Source organism: Vombatus ursinus, unplaced genomic scaffold (assembly GCF_900497805.2).
Source record: "Vombatus ursinus unplaced genomic scaffold, bare-nosed wombat genome assembly UNPS02014770.1, whole genome shotgun sequence".
Lineage (NCBI taxonomy): Eukaryota > Metazoa > Chordata > Mammalia > Diprotodontia > Vombatidae > Vombatus > Vombatus ursinus.
Genome location: NW_020954548.1, coordinates 26,834,872 through 26,854,494, shown reverse-complemented (window position 1 = coordinate 26,854,494; position 19,623 = coordinate 26,834,872). Strand labels below are relative to the sequence as shown.

General features: G+C 37.6%; 1 protein-coding gene across 3 annotated transcripts in view; it reads right to left on the bottom strand.

The window, feature by feature from the left end:
* GLIS3 (GLIS family zinc finger 3) overlaps nt 1–19,623 on the bottom strand; it is a 589,608-nt gene that overhangs the window by 74,979 nt on the left and 495,006 nt on the right. For all 3 annotated transcript variants that reach the window (XM_027862989.1, XM_027862990.1, XM_027862991.1), the window contains one exon: nt 3,838–4,006. In XM_027862989.1, the coding sequence (XP_027718790.1) occupies nt 3,838–4,006 (169 nt within the window). The remainder of the gene's footprint in view (nt 1–3,837; nt 4,007–19,623) is intronic.

The following is a 19,623-nucleotide window of genomic DNA, read 5'->3' as shown; positions in this document are numbered from 1 at the left end:
GACCATATCAATAACGAAATCAATAGAAATCATATGATTATCTCAACAGATGAAGAAAAAGCTTTTGACAAAATATAACAATCATTCCTATTAAAAATATTAGAAAGCATAGGAATAAATGGAGCTTTCCTTAAAATGATTAAGTAGCTCTATGTAAAATCATCGGCAAGCATTATCTGTAATGGGGATAAGCTAGAAGCCTTACCATTAAGATCAGGGGTGAAGCAAGGATGACTATTATCAACATTCTTATTTAATGTTGGACTAGAAATGCTAGCCATAGCAATAAGAGAAGAGAAAGAAATTGAAGGAATTTGAATAGGCAATGAGGAAACAAAACTACCATTCTTTGCGGTAGAGATGATGGCATACTTGGAGAATCCTAGAGAATCAATCAAAAATCTAGCTGAAATAATTAATGACTTTAGCAAAATTGTAAGATATAAAAAATCCACATAAACAATCAACATTTCTTTATATTAACAACAAAGTCCAACAGCAAGAGATAGAAAGAGAAATTCCATTTAAAATAGCTGTAGATAATATAAAATTCTTGGCAGTCTGCCCACCAAGGCAAAACTAGAAACTATATGAACACAATTATAAAACACTTTTCACACATGTAAAGTCAGATCTAAACAACTGGAGAAATATTAATTGCTCATGGGTAGGCTAAGCCAGTATAATAAAAATGACAATTCTACCTCAATTAATTTTTTCATTGCCATACCAATGAAACTACAAAAACATTATTTTATAGACCTAGAAGAAACAATAAAATCCACCTGGATAAACAAAAGGTCAAGAATGTCAAGTGAACCAATGAAAAAATATGTGAAGGAAGGTAGCTTAGTCATATTAGATCTCAAACTGTATTACAAAGTGGTAATTATCAAAATAAGGTGGTACTGGCTAAGAAATAAGAGTGATGGATCTGTGAAATAGATTAGGTATATAGTATACAGTAGTAAATGATCATATTAATCTAGTGTTTGATAAACTTGAAAATTCAAGCTTTGGGAACAATAACTTGCTATTTGACGAAAACTTCTAGGAAAATTGGAAAGAAGTTTGGCAGAAACTAGCATAGTCCAACATCTCACATCATATACCACATAAGGTCAAAATGGGTACATGATTTAGATGAAAAGGGCATAGACACAAGCAAAGTAGGGGAGCATGGAATAGTTTACCTGTCAGATCTATGGATAAGGGAAGAATTTATGACCAAACAAGAGTTCATTACAAGATGTAAAATGGATAAATTTGATTACATTAAATTGAAAAGGTTGTGCACAAACAAAACCAATGTAGCCAAGATTAGAAGGAAAGCAGAAAACTGGGGCAGGGGGATTTTACAGTAAATTTCTCTGTTAAAGATCTCATTTCTCAATTATATAGAGAACTACATCAAATTTATTTGAATGCAGATCATTCCCCAATTGATAAATGGTCAAAGGATATGAACAGGCAGTTTTCAGAAGAAGAAATCGAAGTTATCTCTAATCGTATGAAAAAATGCTATAAGTCACTATTGATTAGAAAAATGCAAATTAAAACATCTCTGAGGTACCACCTTATACCTATAAGATTGTCTAATGTGACAGAAAAAGAAAATGACAAATGTTAAAGGGGATATGGGGAAATTGGGACACTAACACATTGTCAATGGAGTTGTGAACTGATCCAACCATTCTGGAGAACAATTTGGAACTATGCCCAAAAGGTTCTAAAACTGTGAATACTATTTGATCCAGCAATAGCACTACTAGGTCTGTATCCCAAAGAGATCAAAGGAAAAGGAAAAGGACCTATATGTACAAAAATATTAATAACAGCTCTTTTCATGGTGGCAAAGAATTGGAAACTGAGGGGATGCCCATCAATTTGGGATGGCTGAACAAGTTGTGGTATATGAATGTAATGGAATACTATTGTGCTATAAGAATTGATGAGCAGGCAGACTTCAGAAAAGCCTGGAAAGACATATGTGAAATGCTGTAAAAAGTAAAATGAGCAGAACCAGGAGAACTGTACATAGTAATAGCAATACTCTATAATGATCAACTGTGAACAACTTAGCTATTCTCAGCAATATAATGATCCAAGACAATTCTGAAGGACTCATGATGAAAAATGCTACCCATCGCCAGAGAAAGAACTGATGAAGTGAATGCAGATTGAAGTATACTATTCTGTACTTTATATTTTGTGGGGTTTTTTTGGGGGGGGTGTCTGTGTTTTCTTTCACAAGATGACTTATATGGAAATATGTTTCATATGACTGCTCATGTACAACCTATATCAAATTGCTTGCTTTCTTAATGAGGGGGAAGGGATGGAGAGAGAGAGAAAATTTGGAACTCTAATTAAAAAAAAAACCAAATGTTAAAAAAAATTACATGTAATTGGAAAAAAAAATTGGAATGTAAAAAAAAGATCAATTGTAGATAATTAACAGAGGGAAAGGACTAGAAGAGGAAATCGGAAGGGCTTCCTATAGAAAATGGGATTTTAGCTGACACTTGAAGGAAGCTAGGGGAGCCAGGAGGTACAAATGAGGAAGGAGAGCTTTCCAGGCATGGGGGACAGCCATCGAAAGCTCTCAGAGTTGAGAAATGGAGTATTTTGTTTGAAGAATAACAAAGAGGCCAGTTTCACTGAATCAAAGAATTCTAGTGTAGGTGAGAGTATACGGTGTAAAAATATTGGAAACATTGGGGTGGAGGGGGAGTACATTGTGAAGGGCTTTAAATGCCAAACAGGATTTTATATTAATCTTGGAGGTGATAAGGAGTCAACTGTTTGTAGAGTAGAGGGGTGACATATTTGCGTCTGCATTTTAGGAAAATCATTTTGGCAGATGAACGGAGGATAGATTGGAGTGAGGCAAGACTTGTGGCAAGGAGACCAATTAGCAGACTATTAAAATACCGGAATGTAAGCTCCCTGAATTCAGCAACCACTTTTTATACTATCTTGGTCTCTGTAGAACTTTGCGCATGGTAGACACTGGAACACTTTTGGGATTGGATTCCATTATATACAATTTTGTGACAGACTTCAATTCAATTAAAATATTTATTAAGCATCTACTGTGTGCAAAACCCTGAACTGAGCACTGGGGAGACAAAGATGGATATGCCACAGATGCTGCTTTCAAGGAGGAAATTACAATTTTATGGAAAGAGGGTGGGTCAGAAATCATCAATCAATCCACAAGAAGAGTCAGTACATGAATAACTGTGATACAAAGGAAAGTTGAGGGAAGGAGTCTAAGTGCTAAAAGACATTTCAGAAGGGAGAGATTGCTGACACCTGGGATGGTCAAAGAACCTGTCCCCCTATTGGGGTAGCATCTGAGAAGAGCCTTAAAGGAAGAGAGGAAGGGACTTCAATGGATAGGGAGTTATAATATCTTGGTCAGCAATCCTCTCAAAAACCTTTGGAAATAGTGTGCTCTTTTATGTTACGAAATAAAACCTTAAACTGATCAACAGACAAATACGGTCATCTTAACATGGCCTACATATGTGACAACTGAACAGGAGGTGTTGAAAAAACAGGGAAATTCTGCTGCTTTTTTCCCTGAAACAGACACTTTAGGTGACTGTCACTAATATCTTTTTTTTTTCCCCAAACAGGCGAAAAAAAAAAAAACCAGAGAATGAGCAGACTGGATTCTTGTGAAATGTGTATGTACTTTTTAAATGTCACCTTTGGGTAAATCAACCCACCAATGTATTATTAATAAAATTTAGCAACTGTCAAATCATTTCTTGGTGCAGGGAGGCTTGGCTGTGTCACTGCTTAGGAGGAAGAGACAGATGGTCTTACCTTTCAGTTCCTGAGTCCACAGCCGAGAGAGGAGGTAACTGGGAGGAGGGGTTGTGGGGGCTCCCCTGTACATTATGTCCCGGAGAAGGGTGACTGACGGGATGTGGGGGAGGCCCAGCCCCAGCAGCTGTTCCACTCCGGCTTGAGTGAGTGCTGGAGAAAATCGTGGCTGAAATAAAAAAGAAAGACAGGGAATTCAAGCTAAGCCACAAATAAAATAAAGCACGCGTGCACACACACACTCATACACACACACACACACACACACACACACACACACACACACCCATAAATGGGGGATAAAAGGAAGAAAGCAAAGGTTTCGTGTGTAGATGATTGACAAGAGACATGCTGGGGTAGGAGGTGGGAGGCTGATTCTTATGGTCCAATTCTTCATTTGCTGAATATACACAGGTTTTGTTTTAACTCATTGGAGTGGGGTCCACCTTTTAATAATCAGGCAGTTGACTGGCTAATACTTTCCTCATTGCCACTGCACCAAAGAGCTCCTCAGCCTGCACTATGCTGGGAGCTGCCTTTCCCTACAAACGCCTTGTCTGACTAGGACGGAATTAGCTGAGCTTCTAATGTTTCCACTAGTGATCCTCTATGCTATCACCTTTCAGTAGTTCAAGCATGACAATAAGTTAGTGCATTTGTTTCTGATTCCTCTTACCATTTCATCAGTGGTGAGAATTAGGGGGCAGGTTGGGGGCGTGGCACAGCCCCAGTTGTATTCCATTTCTCACTATGGTTCAGATGAACTTGCTGGGACTCAGACCCTGTAACTAGAGAGATTCTCCTGATGGCGATTCCAAGCAATGGGCACTAGCTTTTATCAATTCATGGAATGTTAGAGCTGGAGGGGGCACTATAGGTCACCTAGCCCAAAGCTTCTTGACTGGTTTTGGGGTTAGAGATCGCTTTTCAGTCTGGTGAAGACTATGGACTTCTATTCAGAATAATGCTTTTAAAAGCATAAGACAAAATACTTGGAATTATAAAGGAAACCAATTATAGTGAAAAAAATTAACGTTTTCCACTCACGAACCCCTGGGAGATCGATGAACCCCAGATTAAGATCCCTTGATCTAGTCCTAGTTCCTAGTACCAATCAATCAGTCAATAAGCATTGTGTAAGTACCTAGTATGTGCTGTGTACTGAGCTATGCTCTGGAGATACAAAGGCAAAAATAGAACAGTTTATACTCACTGGTAGCATAAATTCTGTTGGGAGAGACAATGTTCATATATCTAAGTATATAGGAAATATCTATAAAGTAAATATGCGGTCATTTGTTTGGGGCTAAGGCACTCACAACTTATTGACTGACTGACATGCTAATCTTCTATAGTGGAAATTACCCTAAGGCTTGAAACTTGGTCCTGGCCAACTGTTACAATGCTACAGAAAACATCACTGCTTGTCACTTTCAGAGCCTGTCAGGGAGGAGTCTGTTAATGTTCCAAAGGTACCCAGCAGAGATCTCACTATCCTGAGACAAGGGTATGCTGGAATTATCATGAACCAGCTCAGGAGAGCTGATTGTTAAATTTTCAGTGTGAACATTTGCATCTCAAAAATCAGCAAACTCACCAAATCAGGGCTTGATTTGTTGTTTTATTGACTGTCTAGACATGAGTAGGTGTTAATATTAATAATGTAAATTAAAGTTAAAAGAGAGTCCTATGAACATTTCACCCTGCTTGTTAAACATTTATCAGCACACCCATGATGTCTTCCATCATCACTAAGAGATCTCTGTCTTGCCTCCAAAGTGTGTTCTGTGGTTCAGTAGAAAGAGAGATAGACTTAGAGTTTTAATACCTAAGTTTTAATCCTATTTCTGCCACTTCTTGTGTAAGGATATTTAATTACTCTAGGTCTCAGTTTCTTTATTTAAGGGATTGAATTAAGGAGTTGAACCCAGTAACCACTACCATCTTCTTTCAGCTGAAAACCTATGATTCTATGGCTTGGATTATGAATTGGACCATGCTCTTTCTTTCTAGGAGAGTTTCCTACCTTCAATCCTTTCAATTATTTCTAATCATAGACTCTATCATGGCCTTATCCTCCCAATTCTCAAGGAATCTAACATCTACTGATACACAGATCTGTGAATGACTTGGGGAAAATAGAGTTTTCCCATAGTGTGCTGATGAGATAGTGGTACACTTCCTTCTCTTAGGAACCACAGTCTCTGTATTTCTGCTATTAGTTTTCTGGTGACCTGGGACCTAAATGCCACTGCTGCTGCCACCATACTTAAAGTCCTGTCTTTATGACTTCTGTCTCCCAGTTCCCACTTTCAAACTCTATGGGGTAATGTGCTACCTCATGGGGTCACCTGCCAGCTCAAATATGCTATAGTTTTCTCCACTGTAAAAAGGGGATAATAAGAGCCTCTACCTCACAGAGTTGTTGTAAGCATCAAATGAGAACATACCTGTAAAAAATGCTTAGCACAGCGACTGGCACATAGTAGGCACTTAATTATTTTCTCCCTTCCCTACCACATGACACAACTATACATACAGACTGTCCTTAATGATGCCACCATTATCCCTGCACCATATTGAACTTGTATCAGGCAGAGTTACGTCTAATTATTTCTTTGCTGATAGTTAATATGATGCTGGATGGCCTCCTTATTTCTGTTCTTTAAGAGATCATTCAAGTGCTCATAGGATTCAGAGCTAAAAGAGGCTTTTGAAAATGTCCAATTTAGTTAGAGATGAAGAAACTGAGATAGGGATTGAGAAGTTAAATGACTGCCCAAGGTCATGTAGCTAGTAAAGAAGCTAATCTGGGTTTTGAATCCAGGCCTTCCACTCCATATTTACTCTATGTACTTTTTCCTCTCTACTAGGCTGCCTCTGACTACACATGCACTTAAACACTGTGTATATGATTACATATGTATATACATATTTGTGTGTATATAGCTATCTAACACACATATATGCACATACGGGTAAAAAATCAAGTTTGGGATAAGAATGAGTGGCATTTTAACAAAGACAGCATATTTTTTGAGGAAATAGACAAGTGCTCAGGGGGATGAGGGACCTAAGTCCGTGTGCAGTTTCCTCTCCACCCCCCCCACTCCCACCCCCAGGTGCAGTTGATAGTAACTTGCTACTGAATCATGTGGAAGAGGTAGATATATGCTTGTACTTGGCCTGAGAAGGTAAAAAAAATATTGTGAAATCCAGTTCCTTTGTGGAGGAAGGGAGATTTTGAATTTTTCAGAACCTAGTGTTTTAGTAGGAGAAGGAAGATTTCCTGGACAATGACAAATACGAGAACTTTCTTTTGGGTTATTCCAGGTTAGAATGTAGGAGAATTAGATCTTTGAGAAAATTTAGGGGATTATGAGGGGGGAAAGGTTGTGGGAACTCTATTGATAAATTAGTACTCCTCCCAAATCCAGACACAAAACAGACAGACACCATCCCTTGGCAAGAAACTGCTTAATACAAATTCCTGTTATGTACTCTTAATTAGGCAACAGCTCTGTCACTTAAAAGGCCCCATTAAAATGTAGCTACTGCCTTTCCTCTCAAAATCTACTGATACTAGGATAACTTAATTCCATAGATTTATTGCTGCCTTTTATAGATCCAACTTTGTCCTGTACACCAATGCCTATTTCCACCCTTCCACAGCAATGGCACCACCACCACTACCAACACCATCACCACCCCTCAACCCAACTTCAAAAGATTCTGAAGCAGGCTGAAAAGTGCTTACCAGCAAGAAAAGGTAACATAGAGCTTCTGTTCTGTGCGTCAGCTTCAATAAAAGTTGCACATTTGCAAACACACGAGAGTCGCCTTATGAATCACTACCCTCATTTATTGCTATACTCGCTTAGGGAGCCAGAACTCGGCTTTTATTCCAAATAATAATTTCACCCAGGGGAACAGGCTGTTTGGAATAATTGTGGCAGTAGCATGAATATTGGTATCCGTAAGGCTGGGGCTTGGTCTCATATACTAATAGAAGAATAAGAGGTCACAAAGACACTTTGTAAATATTTTCCCCCTTATGTACACAGAAACTGCGAACTCTACTAGATATTTAAAAAATGGTAATAACTGAATATACCCCTCACTTATTAGTCTTGGGGCAAATGGGTAATGAAAGGAAAGGAAAGACTTTGCCATTAGAGTTTACAGACTAGCAAATAAAAATCAGCCTGACTCCTCCCTAGACATCTCCAGAAAAGGAAGAGAAGATGGTGACCTCAGACTGGGGGAAGGCAGAGAGATGGGCAGGGTTGGTCGGGGGAGGGAGAAGAAGGGTGACACGGAACAGCATATTTTGCTTTGGGAAATTAAATGTGGTAGATGGTTTGGTGCATTTTGTGGCTGTAACCCTATCGTCTACTAGGTCCCACCCCTATCAGAACTACCTATTGGTGCTACTGGTACAATTTGAGGAGTCCTGAAGAAGGCTCCCCTGCTCCAAAACACCTCTGTTACCCAAGTATCACAATATCAAACTCTTAGGGGTACTCAGAGGAAATTTTCAGGCACAGACTAGATGAAGTTATAGAAGATAAATGATACCATAAAAGGAATTCTTTGTCAGGTATGGGCTGAACTTTTTGGCCACTGAAGTTCTTCCAATTCTATGATTCTCCATACATAGAAGCAGGGAGGTGATGCTGGGTAACAAAAGGCCATTCTAATGAAGCACAGTCTCTAGAAATTTCTACCTACCCGGAAAGCTTTCAAATATGGGCCTACTTTTGGACTGTATGCCTACAGAGGCTATTGAACTAGACCATCATCTTCTCCCCTCATCTCACAACACCTTGATATCATCTCAACCACTTCTTCCTTCAATCTCGTCTCTCTCTCTCTTCTCTAACAGGTGGCCTTATTATCATTCCCTCTCTCTCTAGTCATCAATCTCTCCCTATCTAGTACTTCTTCCTTGATGTCCATAAACATGCTCAAATTTCTCTAAGCCTTAAAAAAAATACTCTCAGTAGAGCCTACCATCCACACCATCTCTCATTTTATACCTCTCTTTCCTTTATTAGCCAAGCCCCTTTAAAAAAGCCATCTACACATTATGTCTCTGCTTTTTTTCTCCTCTCTCTTTTCTTACCCTCTGAAAGCTGGCTCCTCACCTCTCATCATTTAATTGAAACTACTTTCTGCAAAGATATCAAAAATATCTTAAGATGATAAATCTAATGTTCTCTTCTCATTCTCTGTCATTAGAAGTCTACTACTCTGGTTAAGCAATCTCTTTTCCAATCCCCTCATTAATAATGGAACTATCCAGGGAAGAGAAAAGAATAGTCAGGAAATTTTAGCCTAATTTAATTAGTTAGGTACTTTCCTGCTCTCAGATATGCACATTGTGCTTTAATGTTTGCAAGAAAATGTTTATACATTATCTTATTTGATTCTTACAGTAGCCCTTTGATATGGTTGTTACAGCTATCATTAGTTTAATTTTACAGATAAGAACGTGGAGACTGAGGCATCATAAGTGATCCAACCATAGTCAAAGATCTAGGAAGCATGAAAGGCAGGATCTTAACTTTGTTCTATCCTGATTCTGAGACTAATGATTTTTTTTCCCCATTGTCTCTCATTCTCCCATAGATGGCATGATGATTAGGAAGTGGCAGGAGCTAACAATCATAGTGAAATGTCATGTTCATCTATACTTTAATTTTTAATCATTATATCTTTGCAACAGCATGAGTAACAATTGGAATTTAGTCAACTGAGTTCTCAATCTTTGCCATTCTCTTAGGAACTAGGGGTACTATAGAGTGGGCACACTTCCCTCATCACTACCCCAGTATGTTGTCATCTGCTATTAAAATGTAAACTCCCTGTGGCCAAGAATTATCTCTTTGTTAAATAATCAAATCCCTAGCATTTATGGATTTTTTCATCTATTTTCATTCATTAATTTATCCATAACATAGTTATCTGGGCATATGCTTTATTCTTCTACTAGACTATTAACCTACCCAAAAGTTTAATAAATCTTTTTTTTTTAATCAGTCAGCCAATAAACATTTATTAAGTACCTCTTATGTACCAGGCACTGTGCTAAGTGCTGAGGATACAAATACAAAAAAGAAAGATAGTTGCTGCCCTCAAGGATCTTATAATCTCTCTTTTTTTTATACTTTGGAAATTTTTAAAAATAATTTATTTTTAGTTTTCAACATTCACTTCCATAAGATTTTGAGTTTTAAATTTTGTCCCCCTCTTCCCCCCACCCAAGATGTCATGCAATCTGATATAGGCTCTACTTATACATTCATATTAAACATATTTGATAAATCTTAATATACTATAGAAATGTGAGCTATTACTATTATCATTACATCACTGTATAGAATAGGACCTAATGCATATGCATGTTGTCTTCTCCAATAGAATGTAAACTCCTTATGGGTAGGCAGTGTTTCATTTTTGTTTCTATCTCTAGCATCTAGTACATAGGCATATAGCAGGTGCTTAATAAATGTTTATTGGTTGATTAAAAAGCTCTAGCTTTTTTGAGCCACAGTTGAGCTTATGAACAATATTTATCAGATATAATTCACTCTTCCTTCTCCCTTTTTTATCTCCCCAGAATAAAACGCACCTTCCTGGTCATCACTCCACTATGCTGTCTTCTTCTATTAAAATGTAAAGTCCTTAAGGGAAAAGATTTTCTATTTTTTAAATACTCATATCCCCAGTATTTATGTTTTTTTTCATAATTCATTCATTTCATAATTATCTAGCACATGCTTTATTCTTCTATGAGACCATAATCTGCACAAAGGTTTTGTAAATCTTAATGCACTATAAAAATGTGAACTATTAGTATTATTGTTACATCACCGTATTACTATTCTTCCTCCACTAAAGGCCTCCTTTTTTTTTTTGGGTTGGAAATTATCCCAGTGTCTTAAAAGACAGTGCCAGTAGAAAACCAAATCTTTCAATTCCTACAAGTTGGAAAGGAATTGTGTGCTATGGGTCAGTCATAGTCACACTTTATGTATACTATGTGAGGTTCAACATAGATCATTTTGTCTTATTTTATTTATTTTATTTTTTATTTAATTTTAAATTTATGGGATAAAACGGACATCTCCACAACATAGTATAATAAAAAATGATTGTACATGAAACTACAAATCTATTATGTAAAACTTGCTATTCCTTTTAAATACATAATAAAGTTATAATGTAAATTCTTTTTCTTTTTCCCTTTTTTTCTTCCTTCCTTCCACCCTAGAGATGAATATCATTAGACACAAATATGTATATGTATATGTTTATAATCATTCTATATATAGTTCTATGTATCATTTCTCTGGATTCAGATAGCGTCTTCCTTCATACATCCTTTGTAGTTAATTTGGTTATTTATAATAGTCAAAATGACTTATTATAATTATTACAATAGTCAAAATGACCTAGGTCATTTGGAAGAGGGCTGCCACCAAATTAGCCATGGGGTGATGAACCTTTGACAAAAGCTATTCAAAAAGACTACCTCTTAAGACTTAGAGGGACTGAAGTTTGCATAGGTAAAAGGGATAGACCAACACTGATGGAATCGTAGCTCCTTAGAGTGTTATTCTTATATCACTTTTATTATCATATAACTTTTGTATCTTGCCAAGCTTGTAGAACAGCACTCTGCACACAGCAGGCACTTAAATGTTCATTGTATTTGTTTTTCTAAATTGAATTAAGCTTCACATTCAAACATCCCAGGAAGCAATCCTGAATACCAGCTTATTAGAACATCTGTCAATATAACACTTACTTCTTATCTACTGTGCCCAAATTTGGCACCTGCTACCTCCCCAAAGTGCCTATGTCAGTGAAAACTAAGCTTAGGAGAATATAATTTTTAATCTCAGGGTGAAAAAGCACTCATACAAGTATTAAATAGCCATCATGCCCTTGATTGCACTGCTTATTATCGCATCCTTCCAATTAACTATGCCATTTAGTATAGAACACATTGCAATGAGGCACACACCACCTCTTGAGTGACAGCCCAGAGCTATGCCCATTTCTCCAGGGTGCAAAAAGTTCTTTGTAAGCCTGAAGTGATAAAATCCTTCAATGTCAGTATGCTGTCCAAAGGGGTTAGTGTTCATTGTCTACCACAATTGTTACCACAGGGTCATTGCCATTTTCTTAGCTGGGAAAACTCTTTTAAGTCTACCTTCAGATATGACCAATGACTGGCAGATGGAACAATTGATTAGGCATGGTAGATGAACATATTGGATATTCTTATTGCTTTTGTGATTAAGAGATGATGCAATCCCCAAGGAAGAAAAAGTCTGTACTCTGGATTAATATATGGGTCCCCTGCTTAAACTAGGGGCAGTAAGATCACTCCCCTTACACTCAGAACTTTTTCTACTGCTTTTGGATTATGGAAATTCTTACTTAGTTTTTGTCTCCTCCTGAGGAAAATGGTAGAAGTAACCCAGTTACACTTTGTATTCCTGATCAAGAAAAATCTGTCAAGTCTTTTTCAGATGCCACCTCAAAGTATATCTGTAAAATGGGGATAGTAATAGCACCTATCTCACAGGGTTATTGTGAGATAATATATGTTATGTTAAGTGAATTGAAAACCTTATATAAACATTACAGAATCACCAAATTTGAGAGCTGAAAGGGATCTGGGCAGCCATTTCGTTCAATCCATACACTCATAACGTGCCCAATTAGCAGTTATCAAGCCAGCTATTATTATTAATCAGAAAAGGTCATTCAGTGCTTTGGGCGGATCCTCTCTAGAGGATTTATGTAAAGACATGGGCATCTCACACAAGATGAGGGGAGATGTGTGTGAGTTAAGGTCAGCAGTACTCAGACTCACAAAGTATTATGTGGTTATCCAATGACACCGAGATCTAAAAAAGGAATCCCTACTATATCATCCCTGACAAGCCACCTTCCAGTTTCTACTTCAGGACCTCCAAGGATGGGAGAATCCACCACCTTTTCAGGCAGTTCATTCTACTTTTAGATAGCTCTAATGTTGGGAAGGTGTTTTGTTTTATTTTGTTTGTTTTTAAATAACATCGAGGTTAAGTTGTCTTCTTTGCAACTTCTAACTATTGCTCCTGGTTTTGCCTTTCAGATCTAACAGTAACAGCAATATTGTTTTGAGAAGAACTTTGGGCAAATGAGCCATTTTGACTATTATGAATACCCAAATTACCTACAAAGGGCATATGATGGAAGATACTATTTGTATCCAGAAAAAGAATTGATAAGTATGAGTATGTATAGAATGATTTTACACACACATGCGCACACACACACATACACGCACACACACACAGATATTTGTGTCTAATGGTAGCCATTGCTAGAGGGGAGAAAAGAAAAAAGAGAAATGTACATGATAACTTTATTATACATTTAAAAGGAATAGCAAGTTGTACATAATACATTTGTAGTTTCATGAGTAATCATATTTTTATTATACTACATCATGGAAATACTTCTTTTATCCCATAAATTAAAAATAAAATAAATAATTAAAAAAATCTAACTAGAACAAATCAGATTCCTCTTCCACATGACAACCCCTTCAAATACTTGAACACATATATCTTATGCCCCCTGAAACTTCTATTCCCCAGGTTAAATATCCTCAGTTCTTTCAGCCTTTCTCAATTGATACAACTTTGATGAGATCACAAATCTTTGAAGTATAAAAATATCTGCTTAGATATGGAGACCACAGCATTTAAAGTTGGTTCTTTTATGTGACTCAAGTGGCTTTGGGTGCAATGGGCAGCTCTCTCCCTATGTAAAATCAATTGCCTTATAGGGTCAGTGAAAGGAAATACTGCACTGAATACCAATCTTTAGGGCTATTTCAGCATGAAGTAGAACAAACTGAGGATAAATTGCACTGTGGATCCAGGAGGGGTTGTGGCTGTCACAGTGCTGAATGATATTTTATAGTGGGGCTAAGAAGAATAAAAGGGTTCTTAAAATCAACTTCCCAAGGACAAGATAGGGAAGGAATGGCTTGATAGCCATTCTTCAGAAAGAGAATTAGGGAGGTTAGTGGACTGCAAGCTCAAGATGAATCAATGGTGAGATAAGATAGTCAAAAAATACTAACGTGATCTCAAGCTGCATTAAGAGAGGGACAGTCAACAGAACAAGGGAGGTGACAATCCCACTGTACTTGGCCCTGGTCAGACCACATCTAAAGTACTACATTCAGTTTTGGGTACTGATTTGAGGAAGGATATTGATAAATTGGAGAATATCCAGAGGAGAGCAACCAGGATGATGAATAGCCTTGAGATCATGCCATTCATATATGAATTGAGTGAAGGTGCTGGGGATGTTTTGTCTAGAGAAGAGAAGACATTTAGGAAGATCATAATAACCATCCTCATGTGTTACAAGGAAAGAGGAACTAGGCTTGTGCTCGGCCCTAGAGAACAGCCTGTGGAGCAATGGGTGGAAGTTACGAATAGGTAGATTTTAGCATGATATAAAGAAACACTTCTTAACACTTAGGTTCTCTCTCAGTAGAGATTTTCTTTTTTTTTTTTTTTAAAGAAATAATGAAAAAAAATGGAATACACAGCTAGTAAGGTAACAAGAGACATACCAGCAAGGCTCAACTGGGATACTCCTTGAAGATTTTTTAGGCAGAGATCAGATGACCACTTGTTGGGTGATACTATAGAAAGATTTCTTAGGTATGGGTGAACTATACTCCACTACGGTTTTTTCCAATTCTAACAATCTGTGAGTCTTCACAGCAGCATGGAGGTTGCTCTGGGTTTTGGAAGACTAATAAAGTTCAGGCTCTGGAAATTCCCACCAACCTGGAAAGCCTTTACATGTGGACCATTTAGTGATAAACTAGTTAGTTGTACTAGATATGCTAGACTTAGTTAGTGATAGACTAACAAGACTCCCTCTTCTCTCTTCCTCATCTCACAACTCATTGATATAACCCACCACCATCTCTTTTTTTAGTACTGCATCTGGTGATGGGGTGACTCTTCTTTTCACCATGGCCAATCCATCTACATTTCACTTCATCAATCCATCTGCATTCATTTTCAAACTCCCTCCTGTCTTCCAACAGATTGCTTCCACTATCTCCCCTTCCCCTCCCCCAATCTTTGATCCCTTTCTATTGGTTCCTTCCTCATCGTGTATCCTTGAAAATTTCTTCACTAGACCCTACCATTTCCACTATCATCCTATAGCTCTTCTTTCTTTTTCAGCCAAATTTTTGAAAAAGTCATCTATATTTAGTGCCTCTATTTCTTCTTCTCTTACCTTCTAAACTCCATGCAAGCTGTTTTTTTAATCTCATCACTCAACTGAAACTGCTCTGTGCAAAGTAATCAATAATCTCTTAAGTGACCAATCTAGTCACATTTGGGGTGAAAATCTCCTCTATCGGTTCTTATCCAGGAGTGTGCTAGAGTCAGCTCAACCTGACTCAGAAAAGTCAATTGTTATTATTTTTGGGGGGCTAGGCAATGGGGTTAAGTGACTTGCCCAGGGTTGTACAGCCAGTAAGTGTTATGTGTCTGAGGCTGGATTTGAACTCAGGTCCTCCTGACTCCAAGGCCAGAGCTCTATCCACTGGGCCACCTAGCTGCCCCCAATTGTTAAATTTTCAGTGTGAGCATTTGCACCTCAGAAATCAGAAAACAATACAGATCTGGGCTTGATTTATTGTTTTGTTGATTGTCTAGAGTACAGAAGTAAAGGAAAAAATGTTACTAATGCTGATTAAACTTAAAAGTATGTTGTAGATGTATCCCTACCTCCTCCCAAGAGCCAGTAGTTAAACACTAACCAGCACATATCTATCCTTATCCTTGACCTCTCTGTAACATTTTGCTACCCATTCTTCCTGGATTCTCTCAACTCTCTAGGTTTTTGTGATGCTGATGTCCCTAAAGTGATTTTTTTTCAACCACAGCAACTCCTGAAACATTCTATGATGGTTTGGAGGAGTTGTGATTTGAATTCATGGGGAGAATCACACCTATAAAATCAAGGATTCTTGGCTTCTGAAGTAGCTAAATTTTTCACATGACCATAGGTCAGCAAAAGAAATTTTATGATATTGTTTTAGGTTCTCTCTGTCTAATTAAAATATATAAATAAAAAGGTGGGTAGCAAATTCAAATTTACTATTGAAAAGAGGAAACTATTTTTCATTTGCTCTATCATTGTAAAATAATATACGTAGCTCATAGGATTTTCCTGTGAAGGGGAAAACAAAATGCATCCATTGTTGGGGCAAAGAATGGTGCATCTTTAAGTGAAACTGATCATCAAAAAAGGGTTTGTTCCAATGTTAGTTGTGTTCCAGTGGCAATATAGAGAAGCTGAGTTCTGGGAATTGGCACATTTAAATGATAATATCGCACATAACATGCAAGAGTAGGTTGGTCATTTAACTATCAGTTAGGCATGCACAATAGAAGTATTTGCTCATTTCTGCCTTTGCACCTCAAAAATGGCTCCAGTATTTAAAATGCCAATTGCCCAGCTATCAAACGTAAGCAAGACATTTAGTGAATGATTTTATTTAGAAAATAGGCGGCTAGTAGGAAACGTGCCTGTTTTTCAATAAAATTTCAAGTGCACATCAGAGGCATATTGATCTAAGGGATGGAGAAGTAGTTATTAATGAGCAATTATAACAGAAGCTATCCTTTAGTAAATGTATACAGCAGAATTTGCAGCTGAAATGTTTTCCACTCTGTCAATAATGCAGGAGAGAAGGGATTTACTGGGTTTGCATCTACCAAGCTACAATTATAAATATGCATTTGGAGAAACCACTTAAAGGGAATGTGCTAAAAGGCAGGATCTCATCTCATGTTTTAGATCCACTGCCATAATGAACCAAGAGAAGTATAATTATTACTCATGGGAGGTGAATTAACCCTTTTTGAGTAGTGTGGCATTTTTTTCATGGGTCTCTAATGACTTAGAAGATTTATGAACCCAAAATTTATCTGCTGCAGGAGCAGAAGGGAAGGAGAGAGAGAGAGATATAGAGATAGTGACAAAACATTCCAAACAGAGACAGAGGAAGACAGAAAGAAAACACAGAGAGAAAGTTGGTCATAGATTATTAAAACAGAAAGGAATAAACCATAGACCAGAGGATCTGGGTACAAAGTCTGCCTTTGCTACTTTTTATCTTTATGACCTAGTGACTTGAGCTCACTAGCCCTCTCCCATCTATAAAATAAATGGCTGTGCTAAATATTCTCTGAGTACTCTTTCAGTTCTAAACTGTAGGCTGCATGATAATAGTTTTAACCCTCCTGCCACTGTCAAGAAATGGACATTTAAGTTAAGGGCCAGTCACAGAACAGTGTGGTATAGTGAAAAGAGAACTGTATTTGAAGTCTGAGCCTTGGGACTGAGTTCCTGCTCTGATACCCTGTACACCTGAGGCAGGTCACCTCACTTATTTGGATTTTAGCCTCTAGCTTCTATTATCCCATGACCTGTTGTTTGATGATAAGATGAGCTCCTTGGAATGGTGTGATGTAGCAGCAGAGGGTACCAAATGTTAGACTTGGACACAGGAAGACCTGGGATAGAATCCCAATTCTGACACTTACTAGTTGGGTGATCCTGGGCAAGTAAATTCCTCTAAGCTTCAGATTCCTCTGTAGAATGGGATATAATGATGGCATATACCTCACAAGGTTGTTGTTCAGGGCAAGTAAGATGATGTAAGTGAAATATAAATTAAATATTTTATATATGAAATATATTATAAATGTATTTATTCAATATATACCACATATTAAATATATATATAGGGCTGTGAAGATAAAATAAGATGATGGCTAGAAAGTGCTTTCTAGGTTTTAAGAGGATATACAGAATCATAATTCTAGAAGTGAAAGGTACAACTAGTTCAACCACTCATTTTAATGTTGAAGAAAATGAATCCCAGGAAAGCTAAGTATCTTGCCCAAGGTTACATAGAAATATGAGTTATTAAAAAAAAAGAGTTGTGATTTCATTGGTACAGGGAATTCCAGCTAAGCAAACTCCCTCTACCAATGCAGATCACTACCTGCTGTCCACCTGACAACACTGAGTGATTAAGTGACTTGCCCAGGGTCATATAGTCAGGATGGATCCAAGATTAAACTCAGCTCTGCCTGATTCCAAAGCCAGTTTGCCGTCCCTTACACCATAATGACTCTCAAGCTTTGGTTATTGTTCTAATTATGCATTTTAAAAAATTATAAATTGAATAGAAACAAAATTTCCCAGCTTTTCTATTTGATGTAATAAGGGGGAAATTCTGGGTGTTTTTTTTGGGGGGTGGGTACAGATAGGACTAGTGCACAGTTTCCTACTCACAAATCAGAACACATTTCAGTTTAAAAAGATAACAAGTCATTTTCATGCATAACTGCACTTCCTTAAGGAGTGAAAATGGTTGTTACTAAAATGTCAACACAATTGTCCTCCTTCAAGCTTAGTTTATCTTGAAGTACTTTACATTTTCAGCACTCTTTGTGTTTGTTTCTCTACAAGCAGAAAGATACTGTCTTGGTTAATTTCCTGAATTTAAAAACAACTTCTGTCAAGATATTCCTAGAGGAATGAAGTGTAACGGCTGTGTGATTAAAGTTCTGGTCCTTGAAAGGGGAAAATTGAGGCTGGCCGTGCTCTGTTTCTGTTTTTATTTCCCATTTAAGTAATTCAACTGCATGTCCTTTCAGATTTGTAGAGGAAACCTCTCTCCTGACTTCAGAGCACAAAGCGGAGGATGTTTATGCGAGAGGAAAATATTTTGTAAGGGTCATTCAGAGGGAAAAATTGGATCGTGGAACTAATTGGTGAGCTAGAGAGACACTTCAGTGAATACTCACTTCACCATTGTCTCTGGCTACAATGGGTTCTCTTACCTAGCTCCTTTTTCAGAATGCCTTCCTCTCCACTCGGGAAGCGCTTCATTACTCATTCCACCTTTATTATGGAAAAGGAGCTTCTTGCGGGCTGCACAGTCATCCCCCTGATCTTTTTCTCTCCTCCTTGGGGCATGAATAATTTTAATATTGCTGTTTCCTAAAAATCTATTCTCTCTGCCTGTCTTTTTTTATTCTATTTTGCCAAGAAGCAGTATCATTATCTAGCAGCCCTGATGAGTGGGTAATGAAACAATTCCTTTTCAATTGGATTGGGTGGCTGTCAGAGGGAAATGACACCAGCTTATGCATCCCTGACACAAGACCCCAAGCTAATTGATGGCAAACAATAGTACCTGTCTCCTGTGAACCACGACAAAGAAAACAAACACGTGTCACCTGATGGATAGTTTTGGCAGGGGATAAACAAATGTGTTAGGGAGACCCATTTATTAGCTAGAGAGAAGATACAGACCTGAAGAACAGCAATATTAGCTTTTAGCTTAAGAGTACAACTGTTCACTGGGGAACTGAAATAAATAAGGTAAAATGAGGATGTATTGATGTCCTGGAAAGTTACATGAATATTCAGCTTCTTGTACAAATAGCTATTCCCCTGAGAGCTTGAAACTTCTGTGTTAGCTGCCTGATTACATTTTTCCATCATGGATGCAGGTCTATAGCCAGGGAAGAAATGATTAGTGTGTACAGGAGCCATTCTCAGGGGCCTGACTGCTTCCTTCTCTCCCATTATTGTACAAAATAGAGAGAGAGGGGGAGAGAGAGAGAGAGAGAGAGAGAGAGAGAGAGAGAGAGAGAG